Raw genomic sequence first — 25,375 nt, 5'->3', positions numbered from 1 at the left:
TCTAAATATTCATGACGAGTTTTCTGTGGACACTCTGTCTTTCACATTGATAACAGACATGTTCACAGGGTTCCACACATACCCTAAAATAAGGCAAATCCAGATAGGTGATGTGAATCTAATCATTTACCTACTTTTCAATATTTTGTACCAGAGTGCTGCATCTTAACAAGAACACCACAGCTGACCATTCGTTTGAATTCTAGACTGATTTGTCTACAACATTGACATGTTGTAGTGTGCAGTACCAACAAATGGCACTGTCAGTAGACATGTAATTCATGTGCTGCACTCATGAAATCAATACATAAATACTAAAACTTCTGCTGGGAACAGGTACTTTGAGTGTGTAATTGGTTATTTGTAATATTTTACTTGAGTATTAATATCTAAAGTTCTACTATTTCATTTTTTTGTTCATTGTTAATATCGCTTAGATACTACACATCCCTAGTTACAAAAGTTCATTTTTGTAGGTTAAATCTGATCGTATGAGTATACAACTTTTATTACTCTCTGATTTCCTCCTCCCTTTCACATACACTTCTCTCTTTTTTTATGGGCTATCTGATTTCTACTTCCATTGTAATTATTCTTTTTCTTTTTTGTGCTTATATGTCTTGCTCACACTGATCAATTTTTAAACTTTATTGCACTTCTCATTTCTCTTGAATTGCTTTTATTCTGTAATTTATCAGTTGCATTGTAAGCATAGTTCTTCAGTTAACTTCCCCAGAGTTAGCTTACTTTTTCAGTTGGATTTACATTGTCCAGTCACATTAACGTGCACCTGTCAAAAGCCTGAATAACCACTCTTTTGTAGTGTGGGCAGCTGCAAGATGTGCAGGAAGAGAGTCAATAAGTTCTAGAAGATGCCGACAGGAATGTGGAGCCTTGCTGACTCCAGCATCATGCCCAGCTGGATCAGGTGTCTTGGTTGAGGATCCAGGGAACAAACAGCCCGATGAAGGTGGTATCTCAATTGGTTGTAAATCTGGAAAATTTGGTGGTCAAGGGAATATGGTATCTGCAGCGTGGTGCTCTTCAAACCACACATGTACACTGTGAGCTGGATGATGTTATCATTCTGAGGAAAAACAAACTGCATGTAGGCTTTTGGCTAACAAGGCCTTTATCAAAAATAGATAACATACACAATCTAGCAACTGCATCTTAACACACACATGACCACAGCCTCTGGCAACATGGCCATGTGTGTGGGAGTTGCATTTGTGTCAGCATGTATCTTGTCTATTTTTGACAAAGGCCTTGCTGGCCAAAAGAAAGACAGTCTTTTTGTTGTGACTTTCTGCGACTGTGCATCTCTGCTATATGGTGAGTAGCAACTATCCTTTTCATTATATTGTTACATACCATCCTGGATTTTCCATTGTTTGAAACTGCATGTAGGGGTGGACATGATCCACAAGGATAGATGCATACTAGTGTTGATACATTATGCCTTCCAGAATGACAAGATCACCCAGGGAACACCACAGAAACATTACCCAAACACCGTAACACTCCCTCCTCTGATCTATGGAGCATAAAATATGGTTCATTTGGATAGTTGGAAAGGTTACCTGTCTCCACTCAGTGGATGCTCAGCTGTAGTACTGGCATGTAAATTCCAGCCTTCGTCACTGATGAATAACAGTTGGCATGGCTGCATAAACCAGGTGCCTGCTGCAGAAGCCCGTTTGCAGCCATGTTTGTTGAACAGTCACTGAGAACTGTTGGTAGCCCCTTGGTTCATCTGGGCAATCAGCTACTCAACAGTTGCACATCTATTCACTCGTACACATCCTGCAGCCATAGTTCCCACCTGTCATCTATGGCTGGTGATACATCACAGTTACCTCGGCACTGGTTTTGGATAGTGCCAGTTTGCTCTGCACGGTGTAGTTTAACACTTTGAAAACTCATCCATTTCAGAAATGCTTGCACTCCTGGTACTAAATCCACTGTCCATGACCTTTTTGGAAACCAAATAAATTGCTCTGTTTCCGCATTACAATAACAATTGCACTTTTTTCCGCATTACAACAACTGCACTGTTTTCCGCATCCTCCCTAACACACTTCATGTACTCCCCACTGCTCGTACTGTAACCCATTAATGTGACTGGACCACGTATTAGTAATGTGTTTCAAGCAACTAAATAGATTTATTATTTTATTCATGGCAGTCATTTTCAACAACCGTAGTATTATTTTTGCAGGATGAATTTTAGGCATCAGTTGTAATGTAAATTTTATTATGCTTTACCAGTTTCAGCAAATTAATTTGTCATCTTCAGAAGACAGGGGCGGAAGTATTTTGGAAACGGGTAAGTTTTCAAAGTGTTATGCTGTGGTGGTTAACGTACACCATGCATGGCAAAATAGCATGATCCAAAACCAGCATCAATGCAACTATGCGGCACTATGGTCTGTAGATGACAGGGGTGAACTATGGCTGAATAGATGGGCAACTGCTGAACAACTTACCACCCAGATGGACCATGGGGCTATCATCAGTGTCACCTCACTACGTTTCTGTAATATACTTTTTATACTTCTTATAAATGTATAACCAAAGTCTAAAGATTTGTAATATCCCTTATTTTGTAGGCTTCTGAAGATGACAAATTCATTTGTTGAAGCTGGTGAAGCATAATAAAATTTGTTTGCAATTGATGCTTGAAATGTATCCTGAAAAAACTAGAAAGGTCTTTATAGGTAGACAGGCCTTTAAAGCACTTGACAAATTTAGTAAATAATGTGATGAAAATAGTTATTGTTGTGACTCGCTGATCTTTCAAAGTGCCGCCGAGCAGTTACACGTGTTGCTACATGTGGCGCTGTCTGCCAGCCATGCAGCAGCAGCGCCACCTAAGCAGCCAGCCAGCCAGCGGCTGCTAGACCCGGACTCAGTTATGATTTGACTGTTAAAGTGTACACACGTCTTACTCTGTTTACTTGATCTGTGACTTTCATGTATTGCATCTTCCTTGAAATGTATTTGTTCAACTTGAAGTTATAACAATGGGCGATGAGGATGGGATTTTTCTTTTCCATCGTTGACCCACATGTTTCCATGGCTACTTCTGAGCAACTATTGCAAGGTCTCATAGAACAGCAAACGGTTCTCACAAATTTGATTCGTGATTTTGTTGGGGCATCAAATGTGGGGCATCTCTCGTCATTGTCTCTACCTCCTTTTCCTCCTTACGACGAGACGGCAGAAGACTGGTCTGATTATGAAACACATCTTCGACAGCACTTCTTGGCATTTCATGTCGCGGATGAACAAACATGTAAGTCTCTGTTCCTTTCATAGATTTCACCTCAAATGTATCAGTTGTTGTCGCAATTGGCTCCTTTGAAAGATCCTTGCATCTTTGTCTTTTGCTGAAATGTGTTCACTTCTGTCCTTCTATTTTCAAAAGCAAACGCATGTGGTAGCCTGCCTTGTTGCCTTTTATCATTGTAAAAAACAACCAAATCAATCCTATCGCGCTTGGGCTGTTGAACTTCACGGCCTCAGTAGAAGGTGTCAATTTCTTACTGAAGTTCACAAAGAATCCTACGCCGATTCCATGGTATGGGATGCTATTATCCGATTGGCACCCGACATAGAAGTTAGGCATCATGCCCTTCAGTTGGCAAATCTGACACTAGATGAAGTCCTATCCATCGCTCAGTATTTTGAAATTTCTCGCGCCGCTGGAGTGCAAATAGAGGCATGGGGCGACGTCGGGGGAAATACAACCTCTGTGCAATGTTGACAAAGCGTGTGGCGTGTCCCCGCCGGCCGAAGTGGCCGCAGTATGCTCCCAAATGTAGCCTTGGCCTAACCGTAAACCAACCTCTAAGAAACTGCAGCAAAACCCATGGAAACTTCCTTCATGTCCGTGGTGTTTACGAAACATTCACGAGAAGATTGTCCACAACGTTGGGCCGTGTGTCACAAATGCAAAAAAAAGGGGTTATGTGTCATCCGTTTGCAAATCCGACCACATACATGATGTTCATGTACATGACACTGATTCTGATTCTGTTTTGTCTGTCAATTGTACTTCTTCCCTTTCAGGGAAGTTATTCCTCACTGTCCAAATACTTGGCCGAGATGTTCGCATGCAGGTGGATACTGGTTCTGCTGCCACTATCATAAATTCTCAGACGTATCTTCAGTTGGTTTCTCCACTCCTGTCACCTGTCACTAGGCAATTATGGACTTACAATAAACAGAAGATTTCTTTCTTGGGACAATTTGATGCTGAGATATCTCACAAATCTGTCGTTCACACCGTTTCCATATTTGTGGTCGACCATAGTAATGCGGAGAATCTTTTTGGTTTCGATGCCTTTAGCGTTTTTGGTTTCTCCATAGATGACTCTGTCAATATTGTCTCTGATGCTATTCCTTATGCTCAATTGGATTCCTTGTTGATGACATTTTCATCCCTTTTTTCTCCTGGGTTAGGCCGTGCAAACGACTTTGAAGCTCGTATCACGCTCAAACCCACTGCTCGCCCTGAGTTTTTTTGGGCTCAGCCCATTCCTGTGGCCCTTCGTGATCAGGTCAAACCAGAGCTGGATCATCTCACTGCTCCAGGGGTCTTGCTTCCTGTCACTTTCAGTGAGTGGTCCTCTCCTGTTGTTGTCGTTGCTAAGCCAAATGGTGATATTCGTCTCTGTGGCGATTTCAAAGCCACTGTAAATGCTCAATGCCTTATTGACACTTACCCTATGCCTCAACCTGAAGAATTGTTCACTAAACTTCCTGGAGGCCAGTATTTTTCTAAACTTGACCTGTCAGAAGCTTATCATCAACTTCCTCTCGACGCTGCTTCCCGGCAGTTTCTGGTCCTTAACATGCCTTTCGGCCTCTATCAATACCAGCGATTGCTATTCGGGGTTGCCAGCACCCCTGCTCTCTTTCAGTGATTCTTGGAACAATTATTGCTCACCGTCCCTGGGTGTATAAATTACCAGGACGACATTGTTGCCACTGGCTCCACCACTGACAAACATCTTCAAAATCTCCGCACACTTTTTCATGTCTTACAGACTGCCGGTCTTAAGTGTAATCTTCAGAAATCAAAATTTTTTCAGGCATCTATCACGTACTTGGGGTTTCAACTCTCTCAGGATGGCATTCGTTCACTTCAGCAAACTGTCGCTGCGATCAATGCCCTTCCTCACCCTACATCTGTTAAGGAACTGCAGGCCTTCTTGAGGAAAATAGCATACTATCACAAGTTTTTACCGTCTGCTGCTTCGGTGGCTCAGCCGTTGCATAAAAACATGCCTTTTCACTGGTCCGCATCATGCGATGCGGCTTTCCAGAAATTGAAGACTATGCTGAAACACGCCACATGCCTGGCTACTTATCGACCTGGCCAACATCTTGTTCTTGCCACAGATGCCCCTTAATACGGGGTTGGTGCAGTCCTTGCACACCATTTTTCTGACGGTTCTGAACAACCCATTGCTTATGCCTCCAAAACGCTACAAAAGTATTCTCAAATTGAAAAAGAAGCTTTGGCCATTATTTATGCTCTTCCGGCCGACGGCTCAACATGCGAATGCTGATGCACTGTCTCACCTTCCCATGGGTCCTGATCTGGCATTCGATAGGGATGAACTTTTGTGTTTCCACCTGGATGTTGCCGAGCAGCAGGTTGCGGACGGGTTCCCCATCACCGGGGACCAGCTGGCGGCAGCTACGGGTTGTGACCCTACCCTCTCCCAGGTTTTACGCTGTATTCAGAGGGGTTGGCCAGATCATCTATCCGCTAAGACTTCTGATATGTTGTGGAACTACTATGCGTTGTGTTACTGCCTCATGGCTAGGGACGATGTTATCCTCCTTTCCACCAAAAATGCTTCAGCGCGTGTTGTCGTACCTGTTTCTTTGCGTGCTTCAGTCTTGCGCCTCCTTCACCAAGGGCACTGGGGTGTCTCTCGCACAAAATCTCTGGCGCGCCGTCATGTGTACTGGCCCAACATCGACTCTGAAATCACACACATGGTCGCTGCCTGCGGCTCTTGTGCGTCACAGACCGCCACCCCAAAGTCATCTTTGTCACCGTGGCCTTCGCCTGAGAAGCCCTAGGAGCATATTCATGCTGACTTCGTGGGACCTTTTTAGGTACTTATTGGCTTCTCGTTATTGACGCCTACTCTAACTTTCCTTTCATTGTCTGTTGCACGTCGCCTACCACCGCGGCAACCACCAATGCTTTAGCTCGTATTTTCCCTTTGGAAGGTCTTCCCTCTACTCTTGTTACTGATAATGGTCCACAATTTGCCTCTTCCGATTTTGTGGATTTTTGTGCCTGTCACAGCATCATGCGTGTCACGGTCCCTCCGTTCCATCCACAGTCAAACAGTGAGGCTGAACGACTGGTCCGCACATTTAAGGCTCAGATGAGGAAACTCGTGAGTTCTTCTGCTGCTGTTGATGCGCTTCTCCAACTTCTGGCTTCTTACTGTTTCACCCCCATGGGCGACCACAGCCCGGCTGAGCTCTTACATGGCTGACAGCCCCGCACTCTACTTCATTTTGGCCTTCCACCTCACGGCCGCGGGTGGCTTCACTTGGCCAGTTCACTGCCAACAAACTTGTATGGGTACAGGAATATGGCAGGCGGCCAAAATGGAGTCCTGGCCGCATCTTATGACACCATGCCCAACGCCTATATGAAATCCAGATGGACACGCGTGTTGCAGTGCGTCATTCGGAACAGCTTCGGCCTCATGTGCCAGCAACACCTGTTCCAGATGCTGCTACACCATCTTCGGCTCTACATGACACTCGGGATACTGGAATCTCTCATTACTCATAACGCAGTCCTCTCACCATCATATCAGTGCAAGCACAAGAACTGACGCCACCAGGAGACGTGCCCATGCAGGAACCAAATGACCATCATCTGTCAGAGCAACTCTACTCACCTCCTTCTCCTACGGACGCAGACACATCGCCCATGTCTCCTGTTATAACAACCGGACTTGCTGCAATGGGCAGATTGGTGCACAGGGCCCCAGCAGATTCGACCCCCACGTCTCCTGTCATTTTGACTCATTATCATCGGGGACACTCCCATCCGTACGGGATGCCTCCTCCTCGAGACTTTACGGCCAGTCAGACAACACCTATGGACGTTAGCAATCTACAGGCCACCTCCATCAAGACCTGTGCTACAACTTCAAAGGGGGGAAAAGTGCTGTGACTCGCCGATCTTTCAAAGTGCTGCCGCACTGTTATGTGCGTCCTCTACATGCGGCGCTGTCTTCCAGCCATGCAGCAGCAGCGCCACCTAAGCGGCCAGCCAGCCAGCGGCCACTAGACTCGGACTCAGTTATGATTTGACTGTTAAAGTGTACACACGTCTTACTCTGTTTACTTGATCTGTGACTTTAATGTATTGCATCTTCCTTGAAATGTATTTGTTCAACTTGAAGTTATAACAGTTATAACATATGACAACAGGAATACTATATTTACCTGATTATAAGTCAAGTTATTCTGCCAAATTCATCATTCAAAAAATATGGAATAATCTTATATTCACAGATTAAACTGTTGCTGCTGGGTCTACTTTTTTACAGTGTTTAATAGATTAATATAGGGGCCATCTTACATTTATAGATGAAGCTTTGGCTATTGAGGTTTCATACAAATTTATTTTGAAAAATTACAAACGAAAGGGCCTAGCAAACAATATGCAGAAATGGGCTCAAGATTTCCTGATAAGCCAAAGCCCTCAATATAATATCAATATTGCTTGAACAATCACATGACATTTGACTCATGGTAATATGTAGCACTATAGTGACTGACCTAGTACTATAGACACTGTCATTCAATCTGAATCCTACCTGTTACATTAAAGTACTGTCCTTACTTCAACAAAAGTTTGGCTTGTGTACTACTTTTCCTTCCTTGAATGACTGTGTAATGTGGTGGACAAGGAAGTTACACAATGAAGTTATCAATGCCAGGTATGATACATTTTCCAGCACACAGATTGCTTATAGAATACATATTTTGTTAATAATTGTTAGCATTTCCATACTTAATTTCTCTTGAATATAAGTTTATAATTATTTTTACCCTTAAGATGGTTTGTTGGTGACTTTCAATTTATATTAATTTTACAGAAAATTCGAGAAAAACTGATTTGATGTTAGTTTCTGAAATTGCTTTACCAAATTATTAATTTTTGAGTCTACTGCTAAGTAGTGTTGATTCCTAGACCACGTTTTAGAGTAAATGTTGGCAGTAAAATTTATTTTGCAACTTAAAAAGTAAGTTAATGTTTCCTGGAATCAATTGTTAAGGTAACACGTGTGGTAAAATTTCATGTAGAAAGACACATTTAACAGGTATTTCCATTTTTTATAGGGTGTATTTCTGTACCTGGACCAATTTTTAGGTATAAGTTTAATTTTACTCATGTTATAACAATATTATTTAAGGTCTGGATTGTTGAACTGAATTTATAATGTGGTAGTGGCAGAACCCAGCAAGACAGTTCTGTTTTCTTGAGCCTTCAGTTCGGTCTAGTTTGTCAAGAATTTTTGTCTGTCAACGAGATTTAATAATAGAATGAAGGTGAAACCGGAGCAAAGCATACATAATTTCATTAATTACAATACTCAGCTGATGTTCCTTCATGCGGGATGAATCCAGTAGGAGTGTAATACATTGAGCAAGACCATCAACAGTCACCACCACAACAATGGAGAAAATCTAACTTCAAAATCTAAGTTCAACTCGAATGTTTCCATTAATTGTAATATGCTTTGAAATTGAGTTATCAGCAAAAATACAAAATTTGTTATTTTTGGTCAATATATTTCATTGTTTTGTTGGAAAAAGCCACAACTTCTATCTTGTGCAACTTCCAACCAATCTTTCATTTCAATAATAGTGGAAGATATTATGCAAGCATACTACTTGTGTGTGTGTGTGTGTGTGTGTGTGTGTGTGTTAAAGAGAGAGAGAGAGAGAGAGAGAGAGAGAGAGAGAGAGAAACACTACGAAAGTGCATTTGATTACAACTATGTATAAGTCCTTTACTATTATTTTTGTTATGAGCAATGGATGTATTTTTCATACACACCAAGATAATCATTACTTTTCCCATAATCTTTGTCCCATACTGTGATCTCAAGTTCTTGTTTTGGAAGATCTGTCATCTTTGTATCAAAAGCAAATTCTTCATTGAAAACAGGATTCAAATTCTTCCATTTAATTGAAGTTTTGTGTTTACGATGGTATGGATCAGGTTTCAGCCTCCTGCAGAGATAAGAAAAACTGTATAAATCAAGTAATTCCATAAAAATTAAGATTCCATTCAGAAAATAGTTAAATTCACAGAGAGATAGTGGCTAGTACTTACCTTCACAGAGGCACAACATGCAGATGGCTGAGTATATATGTGTGAAAGAATATCACAGAAATTCTAGGTTCTTCAGGAAAGAAAAAGAAATTGGTTTGGAGGGACACTGGACAAGGGGTCACTCAGAATCCTTGCTAAGAGGGATCTACATTGAGTGAGATCCCTCATAACATGGGTTTTGAGTGACCTATCTGCCCCACATTCAGTCTCCCCAAGCCAATTCCTCTCTGCTCCCTGAAAAAGGAGTACCGTATTTACCCGATTATAAGACAAGGTTTTTTCCCAAATTTGTGATTCAAAAAATATTGGGTCATCTTGTATTCACAGATTAAACTGTTGCTGCCAAGGTCAACATGTTTACAGTGTTTAATAGATTAATGCAGGGGGTCATCTTACATAGTTATAGATGAATCTTTGGCTGTTGAGGTTTCATACAAATTTATTTTGAAAATTTCCAAAGGAAGGGGGCTAGCAAACAATACTTTCATATGAATGGGTTCAAGATTTCCCAATATGCCAAAGTGCTTGATATAATATCAATTTTGCTTAAACAATCACATGACATTTGACTCAAGGTGCTATGTAGTGCAGTGGATATGTGAGAAACTATGAACTAGACACTATGATAGTTAATGCTATGCTTAAAAAATTGTCAATGTTGAGAAACAGGAGGAAATAGCATTAAAATCTATCAACTCAATAAACTTCTGTTGTATTTGAACAGATTTGCAGTAAAAGTTGTCCTAGCATACATGTATGGATACTGTATACATACTCATACATTTATGTTGCTTTTTAATAAAGGTAACTTTCAAAGGCAAAAATCTTGTTCTTTAAAAACCATTACATCATTCTGTACCAAAGCTAATACTTTATTTGGTTATAAGGTGTATTAGTTGCTGTTGTTACATATGACCTGCTACCTAGAAGATATTGTCATCTGTGTTCCACTGTTGTTCAAACACAGAAAAGCCTTGGAAGGGGAACAGAGAACCAGCTTGGCTGAGTGTGAGGAGGGGAATTGTGAGCAGGCAACAAATTTCACCCTGCTGCCAACCATGGGAATCTATACTGCATATTTTGGCTTTTTATGAATGTCTACCATTTTTAAACTGCAGTTTACTTAATCAGATTTTAATCAGAATCGAATTGACTTTACAATGGGACAAATACTCAACAGTGGCATAGATTTCTGCAGGAAATGCTAGGAGTCTAGAGTGGGACCAGTGGCATATATATTTGTTTCATGCATTCGTGCTGCAGTGTTGTCTACACTCACCGTGAGGTATGACAGGTACAACAGGGAGTGTCAGCTGGTGGTTCTACACAGGCAATGAAAAAGCAATGGCCAAACAATATTTTTTGTAGCAAAAGACAGAGTAACATCACAGTCTAATGCATTACAGTCACAGCAATCTCTGGTCTGAAAATTATAACCGTTCGACAGCTGGAGCCACACTAGTGCTCCAGGTGATCAGAAAGCAGACATTCTCATGTGCTGTAAGGATAATGTTTGTTTTTAATTATTTCCTACTTAATTAACAAAATAATAGCTATATTTTTGATTTCCACACATTAGTAAATTACCAAGAGACAAATTGTTGTGAAATACATGTAAAACAGTTGAATAACACTGATTCAGTGACATAAGGAACAACTTATCAATGAAGAAATACTTTCGAATATTTATATATTTAATGAAAGCAGCAGAATATAGACACACATTTCATGTATAAGAAGTATATATTTCTATTGTTTCTGTTGTTATTATCATAGACACTTTCTTCGACAATTAAAAAATCTTATGGAGTCTAATGATTCACCCAGTCTTACACTTAACTTGTCTTTCTAATACAGGAATACTTTTGTAAATGTAATTGCTTTTGCTTCAAAAGTGAAGATTCTTGCTGTTTGTGGCTCAGATTTAGCAACAATTGTGATTTTGCTCCCTTCTGTGCTAAGAAACAGATTTATTGATTTTGATGATTTATTATCATGTCTATGTGGTTTTCCCGTAAGCTACAGTTGTGGTGGTTTATTTGGTACATTAAATAATGTAGGTATTACAACCCAAGTAGGTTTCTTCCATTTCACATTCACTGATTTGGCTGGAAATATAGCAAACAAAACTGCACTTTTTTCACATAGACATAAGTCATATAGTGTTTACTAGCATTTTTTTTTTAGTTAAGGGAAACAACATTACTTAATAAATATCTGTATGTTATAAGAGAATGGTAAATTATGGTACAATAATGTACCATTTTGTAGAAAGCTAAATAATGACAAATGTGGTGTCATTTTTTATTTATTGTCACTTTTTATGGTACTACATACACTCCCCATCGTGAAAACTATGTTAAAAATCAATATAAATGTTAGTATTCACACCCATCATATATTGTATTCAGAAGCATGGCTTTCTGGCTGCTAGGGGCGCTCCTGTTGCTGCAGGTAACAAAAATGAGTCAGAATGTTGTGACTGTTGTGTTAGACTGCGGTAACAATCTCATATCAGTACATAAGCGAAATCTGCAACACGTCAATGGAAAAAACAAGTCCCAACATATTCAGAAGATAACCAAATATTTGTGACAATGGAGATTAAATTTTCATAGCTGTCTTGTTACGAAGAAGATGATGATTAAAAACAGTGGTACACAGATGACAGACTAAACAAGAGTGGCAAAGAAGATAAAAGTTAATATATGCAATTTCTTTTTCTTTATTTTATTTCTCCTAGCATTATCAAAATGTAAACTGTTACATCCACAAGTGACCGGTGAGTGGTGCACAGCAGAGAATGTAGACGCGAAGCCACCAGGTAAGGGAGCTGCTGGAGGTATCGCTGACTGTGAATGGGCAGGACAGATGAACAAGTAGGGGACAACAGACACTATGACTGACCAGGACACAACATGAGGCAAGTAACCAAGAACTGAGACGATAAATGTGACAAGACAGCAACAATGCAGGAACACTCCAAACAGTGACAGTTGGTATCTCAACACACAGAACTGGAACGAAGCATGACTGAGACGCAAACAGGAACCACAGTGAGTGCCAGACTGCTGGGGTAGGGGCGGATAGCCATCTAAATACCTGATCATGGGAAACGCAATTGGCTACGAACTTCACATCGTATAGAGAGTGGCACACTCACACGGCGAGGCTTGTGGTGCAGGCAAGTGCTAGAGCACAACTTTTGCGCCTTCCAACACTAAATTCCCCCCCCCCCCCCCTCCCCCCAACCTGTGCATAGGGGCAGAAATGCCCTGGATGGTGCCGTGGTGGGCAGAGGGCAGAAGGGGGGAACGGAGGAAGACCCTGTGGCAGTGGGTTGGGAGGGCCATCTGTGGAATCCATCAAAACGTCACCAAGGGCAGCGCATCTCATGGCGCCTCCAATCTTTGTGGATGCAGAAAGACGTGCCAGTGTCCCAGAGGGGAGCCAGTGGCTGTTGGCAGTGGGGCCAACTCGAAGGCTTTGTGCACACCAGGAGGTGGGGGGGGGGGGGGGGATGTGAGGTGCTACAAAGGGGTATAAGGCTGTAGTTGGTTATGGTGGCAGCACTTGAGCCCCTTAAGTATCTGTACTGATGCCACACACGCCACCTGTCACCCATGGATCATGACTACTGTGACGGGAGTCCAAACAGCCTTGCACCAAAACAAGCGGGTGCACATGGCCGTGCCCGGGATGTGTCGCGGGACTCTGAATGCAATGGTGTCAGCAGATGGAGCAGGGTCCGTGGTTGACACCCGTGGAGGAGTTCAGCTGGACAATGACCATCACCTGTGTGGTGCGATAAGTGTTCAGGAATAAGATGAGGCCCGACGTGGTGGCAGAGGATTGGACCACTTTTGTCAGCTGTTGTTTGAATGTGCTGACCATTTGTTCTACTGTGCCAATGGAGGATGGATGGAATGGTGGGGTGTGGATGTGTTTGATGCTGTTGGCTTCACAGAATGTGTGGAAGGAGACTGCTGTGAATTGGGGCCATTATCAGAGACCAAAGTACGAGGCAGGCCTTTGATGGCAAGAACTTGAGCCGAGGCCGTGAGTGTGGCCTCAGTTACGGTGGATGCCATGTGCATCACATACAGGTATCTCGAGTAGGCATCCACAATGAGAAACCACATAAATCCCAAGAATGGGCCCACAAAATCGAGATGGATGTGTTCCCAGGGCTGGCGAGGTGTAGGCCAGGGAGCAAATGATTGTGGTGGGCTCACCTGCTGATGTGCACGCAGCCTGTGCACCCACGGTTCAAGCATTCGATGTCACCATTGATATCAGGTCAATACATATGGCGAGCCAACACCTTTGTATGGGACATCGCCCAGTGTCCATGGTGTAGCAAGTGGAGGACCCAATGGCACAAATCAGGTGGGATGATTGCCCAATGGGTGTCAGCCTCCACAGACAGCAGAAGGTCACATGCCACAACCGAGAGCCTGTAGAAGACACACCACAAGGGGCTGAATTCAGTTTTCAACTGGCGAGTCAGATAGGTGGGTCAACCTTGGCTGATATAGCAGAGAACCTGCCACAGAATGAGGTCCCGGCATGTGTCAGAGGTAATGTGTGCAGCTGTGGGAAATCCATCCAGTGTATCTTGTATCAATGCAAAAGCAGAGGACTTCCTGCTGGTCAAACTCGGGATCAGGGCCCAAGGGGAGACGTGACAAGGCATCGGCATTTGATCGTTGAGAGGTGGGCTTATATCAGATAATGTATGTGCAATTGCATAAGAACAGTACCCAGTGCTGGAGATGTTGAGCAGTTCACTCAGGGAGATGATTGTGTGGGCCTAAGGGGGTAACTAAAGGCTTGTGATCAGTGAGGAGAGTGAACTTTGTCCCATATAGGTAAATGTGAACCTTTTGAATGCTAAGCACAGTAGCCAGAGCCTCTTTCTCAATCTGAGAATATTTCCTCTGTCCAGGGGACAGCATATGCAATGGGCTGTTCTGAGCCATCCATATCCCTGTGAGCCAGAACTGCCCCAAAACCATATGCTGAAGCATTGGCTGCCAAGCGACAGTCTGAAGAGAAGGGGGTCTGGCAAGGGGCAGACTTGAGCATTGTTTTCAAGTGGAGAAAAGCTTGATCACAGGCAGGAGTCCGGTTGAATGGCACCCCTTTGTGATGCAAGTGATTGAGTGGCCATGCAACGTCAGCAGCCTGGGGTAGAAACTTTAAGTAGTAGTTAACCTTACCCAAAAAGACTTGGAGGTCAGATAAATCCTTGGGGCAGGGAAGGGTGCTAATGGTTGGTACCTAGTGATCAGGTGGACGAATGCCTTCTTTGCTGGGCCAGTGCCCCAGGTATTTGACTTACAGTTGAAAGAAACTACACTTTTCCAGCTGACAGCATAAGCCTGTGGCCTGCAGATCATGAAATAAGGTACCAAGGTTTTGCAAACGCTCATAGCATGTATGGCCAGTGACCGAGATGTGTTCAAGATAATTGACACAAGCCAGGATGGGCTATGAGAGCTGCCCGACGTACCTCTGAAAAATGGCTAGTGGTGAGGAAATACCAAATGGAAGTTGCATGTGTTTATATAATCCAAAACACGTGTTGAAGATCACGATGTTCTGGGATTCCTCATCTAAGGGTAATTGGTGGTAAATCTTGTAACAAGTCCGATTTACGTATCCCGCTCGATCGGGATCTGATAGCAATAGCAGCCCAAAATAATTATTAATTAATGTGACCGTGTACCTAATGGGGCTGGCAATTGGATTTGACTGCTACGGAGTTGTTACATTCCATTTTGTCCTTCTCAAATGCTGTAATAATGAAATGTCCGGTGACAAGAAGGAACGCCAACACAGCTTCACTAATCAAGGACCTATATTCATCTCAAAAACACAAAGGAAGGAGACAGCCACTGCCTTCGTCATACATATTTAATAACGGCTAGTCTCAGCACAGGCTTCTTCATTATTCATTATCGTCACACGCTAAATACAATCACTGCAATCCGACACTGCAATCCAAATGATGCCAGCGCAGTAGACGCGAAACCACAAATATCAGCACAGAAATATCACTGATCACTCTCGTAATTATACTTTTTCACTTTCCCGTATTATTCTAACACAAAGGGGTTAAACCACGGCAATGACCACTCCCTTTCTCGGTAAAGCCTTGCATTACAGCAACAGGCCACCACACAGCTCGGCCCGCAACCTGGGAACTGACTCAAATCTACACTCGCTCTCGCAACACGACACTATCGATTGTTTGCCCTATCGACCTGTGCCGAGTGCAAACTTATAGCAAGGGCCTACGGACCCCTTATATCCCCGCCCTCGAAAACTTCTTTGGAGCCTCTGGCGTAAAAGAATCGGCAAGGGAATTAGACATTACTACATCTGAACAAAACACACAGTGTAAATAATTAATGAAATTACAATTCACTAAATAATCCCTCGACTCCGGTAGTGGGCTGCCTCCACAATAATTTCTACAAAAGGTTATTACATCTCACAAACATGGCATTGTCCAAATTACAATTTTTTATCAAGCAGCAATAGTCCTCTATAGTCCAATATTGAATGTAACACACAACATACAATCAAAAATTATTACTTGAACACATGACATATGAATTATTATACTACAAATTAGTTGTTACAGGTTTCATACCCATTCTCAGGTAATCGTTGATATGAAATATGCAATTCTAATTATAATACATCAGAAAACACAATGTAAATAAATATTTCCCTTTTTCAAATGTCTGTTCAACAACTAAATGTCCTAAATATATCTTAGTAGGTTTATTCGGGTCCTTGTAGCTCTCACTCTTGACCGGACCTCACCTGGAGTGTCATTCAGTTTTCCGGTCCCTCCACCTCTTCCTCTATAATCAGACGAATGATTAAGATGATTCCTTGGGTCATTACTTCCCCCTCGGTTTTGATCATTAGCTTGCTTGTGTTCCTGTGATCGAACAGATTCCAACTGTTCCAGTATCTCCATCAAGGCCTCCCTATCTTTAATTAGGCTCCCGGATACAGTTTCTTGCATTCTCTGGCTCATTCTTCTCTTTATCGCTGATATCATTACGTCATCACTCAGGGGTTGTTCCAAGGTCACGTTCAATTCCCACCAATGTTTGGCAAACTCTCTCAACGTTCCTCTCCATGTATTAAGTGTCTTGCAGTGTAGTAGGTCCTCAGTTGCTGCACACTGATGACTTTTGGACCAGTATTTCTTCAAGAATTCTCCTTCAAACTGATCGTAATTAGTAGTCCCTTCCTTCTTCTTGACTCCCCAAGTGAAGGCCTCACCTTCCATTGCAACCCTCTGGTTATCCTCTTCTCGTTGCACGGCTATAGCATTTCTCAGATTGACAGGCAATTGGTTTTGCCTATCTCCTATTCCCTTAACCTCATCGTTGCATTGTTTCTGCATCTGCGTCACCTCGGTGATTCCATGATTGCAATTTGTTTCCACTTCGGTGATCCCTTCTCCCAATTCGGCTTTAGTTTCTCCAATATCGTCTTCTATCTTTTTTGTTAACTTTCCTTCCATCTTCTCCACGTCTCCCTGGACTTGGTCTGATGTAGCAGATGTTCATCTGCAGTCATTCTGGTAACTCCTGCATTTCCTTCTTCAGATTACTCTCCATCTTCATTAATGATTCTCTAGTTTCTCGGAAACCTTCCTTTGATGATTCTCTGAATTCTCGTAAATTTTCCTGCATTGATTTGAGGAATATTCTTCCCTCTTCTCTAAGTTTTTGTAAACCTTTCTTAGATGATTTGTGGAATATTTCTTCCTCTTCTCTAAATTCTTGTAAATCTTTCCTTAATGATGTGTTAGTCTCCTTTATCAAGTCTACCAACATCGACCACTTATCTGCATCCTCTGAAACTGACTTATTTCTTGTCGTTTGTCCCGGTGTCTCGGGATAACTAGTTGAATGTGCTAATGGGCTATCTAATGACACTCCATAACCACTGATTCCTGAATCATCTCTGTCTTCCTGTCCTATCCCTTTCCTTTCAACTACTGCCTCACAAACCTGCTTATCTTCAGTAGACATGTTTGGTTTATTTTTAATGCACAGGCAAGTAATACAGAATAACTTCTAGCAACCCAAAACACTCCTAATTACCATGAAACTAATCAAACAGTAACTGCAGTATCTTCAGTTAATCCCAAAATTGATACAATATGCATGAGTACTGAACATAACAACTCTCAAAACCTAATAACTTCAAATATCAATTCTCACATACACAGTTTATGTAAAACGTTTTAAATAAGATAAATCACACCATTCATTAAATCTATAAATGTAAAATCCCCAAAAACAATAAGCATATCTGTATAATCACCATTTAGACTGCGCAACATGCATCAATAAGTATGCTATATTTCAGAGTATGTTTCGCAAACTTTTCAAAAATTACTGTAATTGGGCACTTTTCCTAATGCGAAACTCAGTTTACAAACGTTTATTTACCGCGAAGACTGCACACTACAATTTAATGTTATGTCAACCAGTTGTCTTCACTCACCAACTGACGTTACCACGAGTCGCGATGTTTTGATGTTTGAAGTGGGCGTGGCGCTGTACTGCCGCCGGAGCCACATGAAGCCGCGCTGAAGATCTGTGGCGAGTCGTCGTAGTTCTCTGTCGGCCGCTCCGTGGCTCTGCAGGCGGGCGTAGTTTGCAGTTCGGCCGCTAGATGCTGGGTCGGCACTTGGTGTCTCGAAGTCGCTCCGCTCGCTGTGGCGGGACGTCGTAGTTCTCAGCCGGCTGCTCCATGGCGCTGCAGGCGGGCGTAGTTTGTAGTTCGGCCGCTAGATGCCGGGTCGGCGCTCGGTGTCTCGAAGTCGCGCTGAAGACCGTCGGTGTAGTGCATCTGTGCTTGAACTACTCCTTGCACAGGTAGTTGGGATGACATGTGAAATCACCTCGCGGATCGTAGCTCTTTGGTGCAGCTGCTACACGGGTCTGCGTGACGTCACTCAACAATTGCGTCGCCACATAAATTGTCGTCCGCATAACAGTTTATGGGTCCACATGAAGCTGTCCGATTTTCATTATTCAAAAGCAATTCCAGTCACAATATTACTACTAAACACTTCTTTAAAAGCTTCCGTGACGAATTCTTAGTTCGTTTTGCTGTTGTAATGTTCACACGTGTCTTTCTTTGGTGTTCACTTTTCACAGTTTTTCGCGCGGATTTACGCATTTGCATATTATAACACAGTTTATCGACATTATTATTCTTATCAAATATGGTGAGAAGAAACAGTTTAGTCACAATCGTAAGATGCTGTTACCTCGTATTGTTCAAAAATGCACTGATTCTTGTCGCGATTTTATAGTTTATGCTCTGTCCCGATCCAACATTGAAAAATATTTTCTCGCGTTAAGCAAGATAAAATTACCTATTGTTCTTAACGATTCGTCCGAAAATTGCACTTGTCCTTTCACGGTAAGCCAAGAGTGTAACAAGTCCGATTTATGTATCCCGCTTGATCGGGATCTGATAGCAATAGCAGCCCAAAATAATTATTAATTAATGTGACCATGTACCTAATGGGGCTGGCAATCGGATTTGACTGCTACGGAGTTGTTACATTCCATTTTGTCCTTCTCAAATGCTGTAATAATGAAATGTGCGGTGACAAGAAGGAACGCCAACACAGCTTCACTAATCAAGGACCTATATTCGTCTCAAAAACACAAAGGAAGGAGACAGCCACTGCCTTCATCATACATATTTAATAATGGCTAGTCTCAGCACAGGCTTCTTCATTATTCATTATCATCACACGCTAAATACAATCACTGCAATCCAACACTGCAATCCAAATGATGCCGGCGTGGTAGACGCGAAACCACAAATATCGGCACAGAAATATCACTGATCACTCTCGTAATTATACTTTTTCACTTTCCCGTATTATTCTAACAGAAAGGGGTTAAACCACAGCAATGGCCACTCCCTTTGTCGGTAAAGCCTTGCATTACAGCAACAGGCCTCCACACAGCTCGGCCTGCAACCTGGGAACTGACTCAAATCTACACTCGCTCTCGCAACACGACACTATCGATTGTTTGCCCTATCGACCTGTGCTGAGTGCAAACTTATAGTAAGGGCCTACAGACCCCTTACAACCTCCACCAGGTCAATCTTAGAGAAGCACTCACCATGTGCAAGTTTGGTGAGAAGTTCTTCCTGCTGGGAAATGGGATAAGTTTCAACAAGGGACTGTTCATTGGTTGTAACTCCGAAATTTCTACACAGATGAAGGGAGCCATTGGGTTTCCTTATCACCCCTAATGGGGTCGCCCAAGCACTCACCTTTATGGGCTCAATGACGCCAGCAGCCTGCTGTTGATTGAGCTCTTGCTTGACTACTAGACATTAGGCCACCAGAATGGGTCAAGCCTGGAAGAACCATGGCTGAGCATCTGGCCAGAGAGCAATGTATGCTTGGAAGTTCAAAGCACACCCTAAGTCAGACTGAAACAGAGAGGCATAGGCCAAGCACAGATCGTCAAGTTCCTGGAATGGGACGGCAGTGGAAATAACCTTAACTTCATCAGAAATTGAAAAGCCAAACAGCATGAAAACTTTGAGTCGAAAAATGTTTGAAGCTAGGGGTTGGTCAACCACCAGTAGGGTCGTGAGACAGGAAACATGTTTATAGGTGGTCGGGAATGGGAACTGTTCACGGAGGGTGATAGAACCATCCCTGTACGTGACCAATCGCCAAGAGGTGGGAGACATCTCCAGGGAACCCAGGTGTGTATACATCACCAGATTGAGCAAGGAGATGGTGGCCCCCTTATTGACCTGGAAACGAATGTCTACGTTAAAAATGTGGAGTGAGAGGAAGAACTGCCTCCATGTCAATGGCGCATTCAGTGGGATGACAGATTTCAGTATGTGCATGGTATCCTAATGCCCCATGGGTGAGGGTTGGGAGCGTGTGGCGTGGCTGTGACAGATTGGAGAAGGCCATCTTTCTGACAGAGTGTGCATGTCTTCCAATGATGGGGACAGACTGTGTGAGAGTGGGTGGAAATTCACTGTGGGCAAGATGGAAGCAACCCACGCGACCTCTGACAAGGGGTGACCAGCAGCTCTGAAACCATAGAGATGTTGGACAAGGAGGAGTCTCAACAACAATGCTCTCTATGGGCTGTACCACACCAAACGCATGAGGGAGGCACCCAAGGGGAGGACTCTACTGCTGCCATCTGTGGCCTTGCCGTAAGATGCTCATTAGCTGCTTGTGTGATTGCAAGGGAGTGGGCTATGCTTAGAATGTCTTCCAGCAAGGGGTTATCGAGTTTCAATGCAGCCGTGTTGTCCTCTGGATCGAGTCCAGGTGAATGACAAATTTGCAAATCAAGGAGTCCACATATGATGCCTTGCAATGCTGACAGGTGCAAGTGAAGTCACATTTATAGCTGAGACCCTGCAAGTCCTTGACACAAGAAGGGTTTGAATGGCTGAGCTGTTTATGGTACTGGTCGAACTCGAGGTGAGACTCCATGACATGGTAGCACTGGGAATAGTAGTTAGTCAGCAGCACACATACCTCATTAAAGGAGAGAGCCATGGGGTTGAACAACGATGCCAACTCGTGGAGCTGAAAGAATGTGTCTGGTGATGCCCAAGACAAGAATAACGACCGCTGTAGGGAGCAATCTGTGACCTGAAATGCTGTGAAATGTTTTAGATGATGCAAGTAAGTTTTCCAGTCTTCCTTAGTGTCGTCAAAGGGTAGAAATGACGGCGGACCTGGGGAAGCATCAGAAACCAGGACACCTGGGAACTGGTGTAGGAGGGCATCCCATGCCATGACTTTGTCTGTCAGCAACTGCAAGGATTGCTGTAAGACATCTAATTGGTGCAGATGCTGCTGCTTGAGCTGCTGCTAATGTTCCAGGAGAGAGACTAACTAGCCTCCATCATACCAAACCTTTTATCTCATCACCAATGTTATAGCTGTGAGTGACTGGTGAGCAGTGCACAGCAGAGAATGGAAATGTGAAGCCACCAGGTCAGTGAGCCACTGGAGATATCACTGACTACATACAGACAGGGCAGATGAACAAGTAGGGGATGACAGACACTATGACCAACCAGGACACAACATGAGGCAAGCAAGCAAGAACTGAGGTGATAAACACGGCGAGACAACAACAATGCAGGAACACCCCAAACAACAACAGTAGGTATGTCAACACACGGAACTGGAACACAGTACAGCCGAGATGCAAATGTGAGCTACAGTGAGTACCAGACTGCCAGGGTAGCACTGTGTGGCTGCCTAAACAAATGACCACACGAAATGCGATTGGCTGCGGATTTCATGTAGTATGGAAAGTGGTGCATTTGCATGGTGAGGCTTGTGGTGCATGCTTGCAGGAGCACACAGAATCCCTATTGGGTATCCAAGTCCATAACCTCTGGTGTGCATTCAACTTCTGCACCTTCCAACACCAGGTAAACAATCAACCAATGGCATAAGCTGGAAATAGGTGAAATATTTACTTTCTAAGCAGATACCTTAAGTCAAGAAATGTTTGTAATTCTGATTAGTCAGAATATGTTAAAAAATAAACTTTTCTCCATAAGCCTCTTAAGAAAGGGGGTGGGTCATTCTATATTCAAGGTCATTGTATACTCAGGTAAATACAGTATATGGTTTGATAGTTGAGAATTTCATTATATACTCTATGGTAGCAAGAATAAGTTAGTTATAAATTAATGAGTGTATCTTGGCTGTTTAATGCTCCTTCAATATTCTATCAAACACAACATGTTTCAAGTGGCACACCCACCTTCAAGGACATTTACCAGGGTAGGAGGGCATATGTAACATGACAATCAGAGCCAGCTCCTGTCCAGTCAATTATTAATAAAATACCTCTCATGATATGTACAAGGTAGTCATCCACATCTGTGTGTCAGTTGGGGGTGACCATCTGATGTATATAATGATTGGCATTTTATTAATAACTGAGAGTACAGGAACCTGCTCCCACCATTGTGTTGCATACATCTGCGTGCTATGGCATCTGTGCTCGGAAATGAGCATGACATCTGAAATGTGTCATGCTTGATGGAAAAGTAATACATTAAAAAGAGTAAATATTTCATATATTTTCAACATAGCTGTGACACCACAAAATGGAATGCTTATAGAATAATTTGTTTTAACAATGTGTAACAAATCAATTTTGTAATTTAACATTTGTAATGTAGGTAGATAAACTTCATTTAACGGGCTCCACCTTTTTTAGTGAAGGATAAAAATAGTTCCATTATTTTTTCAAATGAGCAAATGCACTACTGCATAGTTTTATATTTATGTTACTTCTTACAATCTTTTCACTCATTGTCATGTTAGTTTCCAGTTAATGATTTTAACTGCTTCAGAAAAGAGAGCATGACAAGTGTTGCTGTGGTGAAAATGTGGAAATAGTGAAACTGTTAGCAAAATTTATTTTATTGGGCTAAACTGCTTCAGTGTGAAATTCATAGAGTGTGTTGGACCATATGTTGATTGTTTATATGAAAAATAAAAGATCACTGTCAAAAGTATCAGTGCAAAATTGCAGACTGATGTAAACTCTCTGCAAATCTTTTTTAGTCTTGTGGCTTGCCTTTAGAAATAAGGTATCCATTGTTCTTTAATGATTATGCTAGGTAACGATATACTCAGTGAAAAATAAATATGCTTAAAAAATGCAAAGCTAACCCTTTCAAAAAAATCTATCATGTACAATTATATAAAACTTTCATTATTTTTGTATTCCACATCTCTACTCTTCTGTTGTAGTACCACGCCAACATGCTTACATCTAGGCAAGGCCAAGAACAGCAACAGCTTCAGCAGTTTTTCCCATACGCTGCCAGCAGCGACCACACTATTTTCGCCATGCCTCATCACATGGGTCAATCATGCACAACAATGAGATCATCCTATTTGTGGCGCCAATGAGCAAGTCAACTGTTATCATCTGCAGCATCAGCCAATAGCATGGATTTACTGTAGCTTTGTAATATGTGGCTCAGTGAGTCAAAAGCCTGTTCATCTGGAGTTCAGTAAAGTTCATCATCAGTGAATCCAAGAGTTGAAAATTTCTTAACACTCAACATTTTATGAGCAGCAGCCAGGAGTTATCTTCAGCAGTATCCAGCTGGAGAGTATCAGCTACCCAGTCCAGAGCTTATGCTAGCAACAGTCAGAATACAGCCATCAGTCTAGACTCTGCCATCCGCAGTAAACACCTGAATATTGGAAGTGCCACTGCCTTAGCAGCTATGTGGTAACTGGCTTTGTCTCTGCATGAGTGTTTACTTATGGAAGTGATTGCTCATTTATGGAACTTAGTTCTCAGACTGGTCTGATTCATGAGTGTGTAATACAAATGGGATGTACATTTGTGTTAATATTGCAATAAACAAATGTTAACATACCTTTACTAAGTATTTCTATGTAATAGTGTTGCAGAACTTGTACAACAGTGACACAGTCATACTGGTTAATGAACTTCCAAAACACTTAATCAACCATATGCTTGGAAATGCAAAGTGCACTTACAGGTAGCCACTGAAGAGGACACACATCAATGGAAATTGAGTGGATCACCACCAAAGTATTTCTTGTGGAGGGTACAGTGTATTTTTTATATTTTTCTGACACAAGTGTTGACTTCAAGATAGTCAATGGTCTTAGTGGATCTTGAGATTGATCTGCTTATTAACTCAGGAAAATACATATTTTTAGTTGGAAGAGTTTTGTTGGACAATTCTCTTCCTGGAACATTCTTGTTAACAGTTTTCACGCTAGTATTTTCTTGTTGATACATTATTGTTGGACATTTCCTTGTTGAAATTCTTTTTGTGGAAACATTCTTGTTGGACTTTTTCTAGCTGGAACTTTCAGTAGTGCCTAATCTTATTGAGCTATGAAGTTGGATGAGAACAGTAACCTGTCAGTAATAAATTCCAGATGGTGAAGCAAACCAGTAAAACTTCATACAAAGGACGGAAGAATGGGAATGGTAGAAAGATGACATCAAGCAGATGCCACTGGGATTCTACCTAATTGATCCAGCAAAAGAACAGTGTGCCAGCTACACAGACAGGCTAGAGGAATGGTTTATAGCACAGAGGACTTCAGATGATGCAACCAAATATGCTCCCTTATTTCAAGGGCTGGTTCTCAGGCTTACACTTTTGGTGTAGAAATTCTTTCTGGATGAGGATCCTGTGAATTATGGTATATGCAAGTAAATGACAAATTAGTTGAATATTTTGAGAATAAGGTGGCGGCACATCCTAACTTTTATAGGTCGTATAAGAAACCAGAGTAATCACTTAAGAAATCAGTTGCCACTTTGCAAGGTCTCAGTTGGGATTGTAAATTCTAGTGTGAAACCCAAGACTGTAATGTTTTTTATGCTGATAGAATAGTGAAGGATATGCTTATCATTCATACTTCAGATTCAGGACTGCATAATTATGTTATTCACTTAAATACTCCGACATTGTCAAAGAGTTCATCAGTTATTCAAGCCACTTAACAGATTAAGCAATTGGAGCAGGCTCTTGAATGCAGAGGAATCAAGGTTTTTCAGAGTTTCATGGGTTTGACACACCAGTTGCTCACAATGGTCAGCAGGAAGGTACAACCCACCATAGGCCTAAGAATAGTTCCACCCGTCAAAATGGGAACCAAACATAACTCATTGGATATTAACCTTTTAAAATTAAATCTTGTGCTCATTGCTGTGTGACTCATAGTAGACAGTCATGTGTTTATGAAAACATGAAGTGCTTGACTGTCAGAAACAAGGTCATAGGACAGAGGTTTATCTATAGAAACAATGCTGCACTGTCAAGTACTTCACTTGTACCAGTGATGACATATGTATGGTGAAGTAGTTTGAATTTGGTGTTCACAAATTTGAA

At 42.1% G+C, this 25,375-nt stretch overlaps 1 protein-coding gene across 1 annotated transcript in view; it reads right to left on the bottom strand.

Annotated features, from left to right (window-relative positions):
* Nucleotides 1–25,375, bottom strand: part of LOC124545109 (rabphilin-3A) — a 1,015,241-nt gene that overhangs the window by 11,351 nt on the left and 978,515 nt on the right. The window contains exon 18 of the mRNA XM_047123925.1: nucleotides 9,119–9,294. Coding sequence (XP_046979881.1) covers nucleotides 9,119–9,294 — 176 coding nt within the window. The remainder of the gene's footprint in view (nucleotides 1–9,118; nucleotides 9,295–25,375) is intronic.

The sequence above is a fragment of the Schistocerca americana genome, chromosome 8 (assembly GCF_021461395.2).
Source record: "Schistocerca americana isolate TAMUIC-IGC-003095 chromosome 8, iqSchAmer2.1, whole genome shotgun sequence".
Taxonomy (NCBI): Eukaryota; Metazoa; Arthropoda; class Insecta; order Orthoptera; family Acrididae; genus Schistocerca; species Schistocerca americana.
This window is presented reverse-complemented; position numbering and strand designations above follow the sequence as displayed.